Here is a 7,978-nt window from a genome sequence, read left to right as displayed (position 1 = left end):
AGGACTGCTGCGTGCGTGCGTGTGCGTGAGCCTGCCTGTGTTTATGTGGCCTATGATGGCAAGGATCTTTCATGTCAAAAGGCGTTTGTCTGAGAGTGCATTACTTGCAAGTATATCACTTTGGGATGATAATCAGTAGTGGGAGTATTTACATTCTTTGCTTGTGTAAAAAAAAATGCAAATACAGCAGTATTTTCACACTGCACTACAAGTTATGCATGAGAAATAAAGTCACTTAAGTAAAAGCACATCGACATTAGCAACAACAAGCTACATTCTTTCATATATAATGACATCAAACGATTAAAAAATGAATGATGGGAGGAAAAAGAGTTCTGGTACACAAATCTACCTTTAAATAGCGTAAATATTATTCAAACTTTGATTTTGGTTGTTACATTTGATGATGATCAAATCACGTGAGGGCATTAAAGGGGAAATCACTACTTAGTGGAACTACTTAAGATGTAGAATCTGAATCAAACGTGTAACATCAGAAGCCAAAATGTTTGTAAACTACCAGGATACTATATGGAGCAGAGTGTTTTAACTCCAAGCTTGTCTTACTATCCTCAGTGTTCAATTTTAGGTATAAGTACCTTGTTATTAAAGCTGTTGAGCACATGTAGTGGAGTATAAAAGTGCAATATTTCCCTTTCAAATGTAATGGAGAAGAAATGTAGTTGTGTGTAAAGGAAATACTCAAATATTGAAATACATGCACAGTGTTCAGTAATTCATTGTCCAAATGCAGATTTTTAAAAAAAGGACCAAAGTGATCAAAAGAGGCAAAAATATTCTACTCGTTCATTTATTTATCAGTTAAAACGATCTACTGTTACCTATCAGTGAGTAACAGTATGAGTATGTGAGAATGTGTTGGTTAAAATAATCCATTAGTTTAAAGCTGGAATAAATATATAAAACATATATAAATATTATAAAGCAATAGCTCATTATCATTAAATATATCAATGTTATTAATTTCCTTTTGGGATAAATATATATTGTTCATCTAATCTAAATGAAATGTCATTCTATTTACTATAAATTGTGATTTTGCTAGGTTAAACTATTAAATTGCCTCACAACGGAATTGGAATGGAAGTAAACATGTTCGCCGCTGAAAAATAAAGCCAATAAGAGTCGAAAGAAAATTTCTTTTGAGCTCCCAAACCTTTTTTTTTTAAAAAAACAAACATGTATTTTACTGAAGAGAATGAAAGAAACAATAGAGGAGGTGACATGTCACAAAAGAAAGCTGACCTCAAACTAAATAGGCCATTGCATGTAGCAAACAAATCCATCCCTCATAACAGCCCTTAAAACAGAGATGTTTATCGTTCCCCAGTAATTACAAGGTAATTCAATCATCCGGAATGCACACTGAATTTAAATATCCGAGCACCACCTCACAGTTCAAGGATCTGCTCTGTAAGTTTTTTTAGAAACAAAGGAAAAAATTAACTAATTATCCATTGAAACTAAAATTTATGTGGCGTGCAGTGGTGCAGTGCAGAGTATGCACAGGCTTGCTCATAATAGAGTATAACCACATCTAAATGTTCTTTTATTGTGTGCTGCAAGTCAATTTCTGTTTTTCTCCAAATGCAAAGGCATGCCCTGCCCGTTTCTGCCTCTCATTAGTTAGCAGCAGTTGCTGATGTTTGTTGGGTTCATGCATGAGATTCGAGGCATTCGTTCAGTATGGATGATTGCTCCCTGATGCCAACAAGTAGCAGATATGCGACAGTGGGTCAACAAATCGTCTACGCCATAGTGCTCCTACGTTCCCCCAATCCCGGCATGACACAGGTGTTTATCCAAACGACAGGGAGTTTATTGTTTAAGGACAGTACACAGTGAAAAGAGTTTTAAGCTATACTTTTAAGTTTTCATGCAGCAGTCAGTGCAAAACTGGATGATATTCCCCAAAACTAGTAACACACTTGGACATCCATTTGCATGAAGCAGGGACGCAAGAGGAGGTGCTCAAGTATTTATTGTCAAAAAAAAAAGAAAAAAAAAAGGAACAATCATACAATTTTTTTCAAATACGTGACGCTGCAATAAGGCTGCAGTGACATTTTGCCAATATACCATATATTCAAAAGCACTGAGCCCCACCCTCTCCTCCCTTATCCCTCCCCCCACAAAGAACAAAAACGAATCTGACTCGCAACAGAAAATAATGTATTGCGTTCTCGTGTCACTGCAGGTTGTGGATCATCTCCTCCTTGGCGATGAGATGCGTGGTCTTGTTGACCAGAGACATGAGAGAGTTGAGTTTGTGCGACCAGTCGTTGAGCAGGTCGTTGGGGTCTTTGGGCCTCTGAAAGTTGATGATGCCGGCGAGCCGGTCCACCTTGGCATAGATGGTCTTGTTTACAACTAGGCTGGAGAGGAACTCCTCTGATTCCTGCCAACGTATTTGAGCAGACAGGCATCTTGTTAGTGGATTCCTGTGAGCCCTAGTCCTGAACATCTAAACATTAAAACTACCGTAATGTGAGTTTCAGTTGGCTGGTAAAACATTTGCTTACGTCAATGGAGAGGTCAAGCAGTCCAGCCATTCTCTTCATTGTGATTCTGGTGTAATATTTAGCCATTATTCTGATGTTCTGGGGATCGAGGCAGAAATTCATCAATATAACCATGAATCCACAGCTGTGTACTTGCAGATGGGATACGGGAACTTTCAAGTCATGGCAATCAACTTAAAATGTACTTGTTCACGTGGGACTTACATGCTCCACCACCCTGTTCTTCAGGTCCTTCCATCTTTTCTCCGCCTCCTCTGAATAAGAGAAGACATCTGTTGCAGGGCTTTCAGGTGAGCCCTCTCTCAGCTCCTTACCGTAGTCTTCCACCAACGAGGCCCAGCGCATCAACTCCATGGTAGTGAACTGCTTTAGAAGGTCCCTGTGAATAAATGAAGAAGATGTTGAAAATCCTAAAGCGCCTACGGCCTCTAAAGAGGGTATGTACCAACGCCACCAAATGGGGAAGCTGCTTTATTTGACAGTTCTCCTTACTTAAAGCGTCTAAATAAAAACAGCCAAGAATATAAGGGTAAAGCTGTCCAGCTAAGTCATCCTGAATGATTGAAGTAAATGCTTTTACCTTTGTAAAGAAACAGCTGGCAACAGGCCAGTCACATGTATGACAGTATAAAAAGAGCATCTTAAAAGATTGAGTCTCTCAGAAGTAAAGCAAAGGTTCAGCAATCCGAGGAAAAACACATCTACAAATTGTGGACAAATTCCTTCATCTAATGTGCAAAATATCATCAGAAGATTCAGAGAATCTGGAGAACATCACTGTGTGTAAGGGCAGCCGAAGATGAACATTGGACGGCTGTGATCTTTGGGCCCTCAGGTGGTACTCCATCAAAAACTGGCACGACTGACATGGAATTCACTGCATGCGCTCAGGAACACTTCCATAAATCGTTGTATGTGAACAGAGTCCACTGTTCCATCTACACCTATAATAGGTTCAAATTCAAATTCAATTCAAATTCGCTGAACAAGACCCAGAAACACCACACCTTCTCTGGGCCACAGCTCACTGAAACGGGACTGAGGCAAAGAGGACAGATGTTCAAAACACTGCCTGTGGTCTAGTCAAGTTGAAAATATTTGATGCATAATGAAATGCAAAATATGTTAAAGACGTCTGAGAACTGCTGAGCGGCTGGAATCCTTTATCAGACAAGAATCGACAGCACCTCGCGAAGGTGCAACAGCTGGTCTCCTCAGTTCCCAGATGTTTACAGGCTGTTGTTATAAGAAGAGGGGATGCTACACAGTGGTAAACGTGGTCCTGTCCTCACCTTTTTGAGATCGAGGTTGTATTTACAGTAATAATGAAAGGAAATGATGTCTTACTTGTATTTAGGGATTTCTTCCAATTTCTTGTCAGCACTGATTCTGTGCACAAGGTCAGACTGCTCGTTGTCATAAGGAGCGAGGATCACATACAGCACCACGCTCTTCAGGGCCTGCAACAAAACCATCAATGCATTTACTGCTTTCCAGCAACACTGAACAGGCAGCAAGATAAAAAGAAACAGACCTACAGCGGTGTTTTGACTGCAAACTATTGTCTTCCATTACAGGATTTCTTACAGGGTGTGTGTCTCCTGATTCTGTTGTTATGAAAAATCTCATCACAAATTACTGTGCTTGGGTCTAGATTTTAGTACTAGAGCCTAAGTGGACATACAGTGGAATTTCATTGGAAGGCTCATTCAATTTTAATTTAATCAAAATTTGACTTTTCAGGAAAATCTCTGACTTCTCGGTGCTTAATAAACCAGTGAGAGGGTTGCATTTGTTATGTTCACACTGAACCTTTGACTGCCAAAAAAAAATAAATATGCTGTGCTCCAACAGCATCCTGCGCTTCGAAAGGAAAACTCTGTACCTGCTGCCACTTGCTGCTATCCTCCAGGATGCAGGGGGTGTCATAAATCGCCCTGTAGTGTTTGCATATAGACAGGTAGGATCCCTCATGCTGGTCCACCTGGATCATCAGGTTGTAATAGTTCAACTTCAACTCCTGAGTTGCTCACAAGACAAAAAGGTGTTAGTACTCAGAGTTTAGATTTAAGAAAAACTGATGCAACTGCTTCTGAAAAGCTTCTACAAATGAGAACATACAGGCCAGCTAACTAACTAACTATTAACGCTCTCACCTCTGTGCCCTCCTCCTGAAAGAATTTGGTGTTTATCTTCTTGCTGATGATTTGGGTGCGAATGTAATCCTTGACAGCAATGCAAAGCCTCATCTGTTCCAAAATGAACTCCACCTTCTCCTTTTTCTCCATGGAGCCATACGTCTCCACCTGATCAGAAAAAGTAGATAAATGTCAAGAGCTTTCAATGCAGGAAGTAATTGAGCTTCTTTGAACGGTTCAGTTATCATTGCTTTACATAACTGTGGTGACAAATAGATGAAGAAAAACGCCCAGTGGCCCAAAGCCATTGCATCTAAATAAATATCTCACCCAAAGATGTGGCCCCTTTGTGGCATACAACAACTTCACATATTCTAATCATGCTTAGCAGGTCAAATAAATGCCGTCAGCATCTTACCTGCAGCTCCTGAAGAATGGAAGCAGCCTCTTTAACCTCTCCATTTTTCTCCTTGATATTTGCGAGGGTCTTTGTGAGCCGAGCCCGTTCAATCTCTACGTAGATCTGAGACAGACACAATTGGTGAATTTGCGATGAAAAGGGGCTTACGTGTTGAGCAAAAAGGCGATCCTCTCATCGTGACATTTGGTCCTTTGCACATTTGGGAGGGCCTTTTTGTCTCTGTCAAATGCTAAGGCCAAATAAATACATTTGTTTTACAGAGATGACGAAAGAGGAACATTTCTGTGATTACACACAAAGATAAAACAGTTTTTTCCTGGGTTGGAATGCCTGTTGGGTGAATTAAACTTTCTGTTGTCTCCCGTATGTTGTTATATTGTTACACTAATACTTTCCAGACCTTGCCAGCAGTCACGGTGCGAAGTGTATCGATAAGTCTCAGCTTGATGGCCTGATCCGTCACAGCATCCACGTACTTGTAACATTCTTGCACCATTTTGGCAACAGCCTACAACGAAGAGTAAATCAAAACAAACATTCACGTCTCAGTAACAGAAACCTGACAACATATAGCTGTTAGGATAGTACGTTAGGCAAGTTAAACAAAAGAAACATCATACACAGTCCTAATAATGTGATTTATCAGGTATATAGAATACATTTTTACTCCATCTATACAAAAATTGTAGAATTCAAGTGTTTGTGAGAGAAAAAAAAACTTAGCAAAAAGCAATCTGTGTTAGAGAAAAAATTGTATGAACCTGTTTGAGCTGACTCCTCCTTTTGGTGAGCAACATGATATTTTCATTCAGGGCATCCCAGTCCTTGGCCTCATAACACATTTGGACCACAGCCACGAGGATTCTGGATGTGGACACCATGTCCGATGCCTAAGAAACAGAAAGCAAATCCCACAATTTGAAATAGAAATATGTGTTTAAATGTATTATTTCATTAATTATAAATACTGTCTTCCACTAAAAATAGCTTGGCAATACCGAAGGAATTACCAAAACCAAAAATGGCCACGTTTCCCAGATTTGCTAAGAAGCTCTTAGGAGTGCTAACTTAGACCGCTCCAAAGAAACTCTTAGTGAATCTGGGAAACACGGTCAATGTCTGCAGCCTCATAGAAAATATTGTCAACTTCCAATGATGCAACTTTCACAGACCAAATAGCCTTTGAACTCAACTGGATAGGATTTAGTTCAGAATATGGAGAATATAATATGTGATTAGTTTAAAAACAGTAAAAACAACAGATTCAAAAGACCATCCAATATCATCAACAGCTGTGCTACAATCAAAACCCTCTGTTCTCTGTCTGTTATCAAACCAACCAAGTGCTAAATAAAAGGTTTGCCACAGGGGCAACTGTTTGCATCAACGAGAGCCAAACAACGATCAGAGGTAATGGGTGGTTCAAACCCCTCCTTGGCAAATATTATTCGTTCGTAGTTTCCCATGATTAACGTTATAGGGTGAGATAAAAAAATAATAAAAAAAAAGTTCAAGTGATGAATATCGAAAAGAAAATCAAACAAAAGCTTAAAAAGAGCTGCACAGATACTGTACACCACCATATGAATTGTTTGACTTACTGTTCTGGTTTGTTTCTCCAACGACAACAAGCTCTCGATGGCCTCCTGTAACTTTCCCTCCTGCAACAGAGAAACGGATAAACACAAAATACGTTACACTCACTTATATAAATGACAAACATCATAATTCCTTGCACTTCCAAAAAAATTAACTGATGGTCAAGTTTGCTATCTGCTGCCTACAGAACCTACATGCTAAGACTACCATCATGCTAACGGGGTAAAAAACAAATCACATGTATACATATGTAAAACAAAAGGCACTAGAAATGTGTGACGACTTAAATACATTAATATCTATTAATGATTCAGCCTCATTATATTTGGGGAAACCAATTTTCCGGGTTGTGCTAAAGCTGGTAACGTTATTTGTTAGCTTGTATGCTAACGCAGTGGTCCCGGTGTACCATGACTCAGCCAGCGATGGCCTTCTGTACGGCGCGCTTACTTTAGCCATTTTTTCACATTCCGGGAGCCGCTGGTCTACAGTTGAACTGTAGTCAACCTCCATCTTCACAATCTTCCCATCGGATCTCTCAGATCGCTCCTCAGACATCGTGGCAGTGTAGACAATGAAATAATGTACGGCGTGTCTCTTTTCTTATGACAACTCTCGGCTTAGCACTGTTTTGCTTGTCAGATGAACCGAAGCTAGGAGGTGACCAATCAATGAAGGGAAACAAAAAGCTGTTCAAGGCGCCCGAAGGACCCACGTCGGACCCCCGAAACATTTCTGGCAGGCGGGATATAAGTAGTTCCGCTGCTGTTTTTGCTTGTTAATCATAATAAATATATATATTTTTAAATATATTTCTTTCTGTTCCATTTATATGTCTGTGGCCCACAATAGGTCATACAGGTCTCAACCATACATTACACAGAATGGGCAGACATCCAACTCGGCAACGTGCTCGCTGTAGTCAACCAGAAAGTATCATATAATACAGAAAGGAATTTCCTTCTTCAGTCGGTTAAGAAATTACGTAGTTTTTTTTTTTAGTTTTTTTTTTATTAACTGGTCTCTCAGATAAAGCAAGTAAGATAATTCCTGACATTATTAAGTTTTTAAAACAAACTGATATGGTAAAAAGAATATAGTCTTCCTTAGTAATTGCCTGTTCCACACTCCAGTCTAGTTGGTGGTCTTGAAATTGGCTTATCAGGTGCTAATTAACCTAACAGAAGAACAAAAAAAAAACGTCACACTTATCACACAGCCAGGATTTCTCTTTGACAGTTGCAATATCAATTCATTAACCTATCACTTAATCACCC

The 7,978-nt window shown here is 39.5% G+C and overlaps 1 protein-coding gene across 1 annotated transcript; it reads right to left on the bottom strand.

Annotated features, from left to right (window-relative positions):
- Nucleotides 1–1,818: 1,818 nt before the first annotated feature.
- Nucleotides 1,819–7,378, bottom strand: psmd12 (proteasome 26S subunit, non-ATPase 12). The gene is made up of 11 exons (XM_072384572.1): nt 7,152–7,378; nt 6,704–6,763; nt 5,864–5,992; nt 5,503–5,610; nt 5,100–5,204; nt 4,700–4,849; nt 4,429–4,563; nt 3,891–4,003; nt 2,748–2,922; nt 2,544–2,621; nt 1,819–2,419 (listed from the first exon to the last, which is right to left on the bottom strand). Exons 1-11 carry the CDS (start codon nt 7,257–7,259, stop codon nt 2,210–2,212), a joined length of 1,371 nt encoding a protein of 456 aa, XP_072240673.1. The 5' UTR covers nt 7,260–7,378; the 3' UTR covers nt 1,819–2,209.
- Nucleotides 7,379–7,978: the final 600 nt, after the last annotated feature.

This window comes from Leuresthes tenuis, unplaced genomic scaffold (assembly GCF_036924035.1).
Source record: "Leuresthes tenuis unplaced genomic scaffold, fLeuTen1.0.hap1 SCAF_4, whole genome shotgun sequence".
Classification (NCBI taxonomy): Eukaryota; Metazoa; Chordata; class Actinopteri; order Atheriniformes; family Atherinopsidae; genus Leuresthes; species Leuresthes tenuis.
Note: the sequence above shows the minus strand (reverse complement) of the source record. Positions and strands in the feature narration are given on the sequence as shown.

What these genes read in the sequence shown, in the direction of transcription:
- psmd12 (XM_072384572.1), bottom strand. Translation starts at nt 7,259, where the DNA reads ATGTCTGAGGAGCGATCTGAGAGATCCGATGGGAAGATTGTGAAGATG. An exon ending in GAAGAAATCCCTAAATACAA is followed by an intron (nt 2,923 to 3,890) that starts GTAAGACATCAT and finishes ATTTATTCACAG; the next exon opens with GGACCTTCTAAAGCAGTTCA. An exon ending in TGCTTGACCTCTCCATTGAC is followed by an intron (nt 2,420 to 2,543) that starts GTAAGCAAATGT and finishes ATACGTTGGCAG; the next exon opens with GAATCAGAGGAGTTCCTCTC.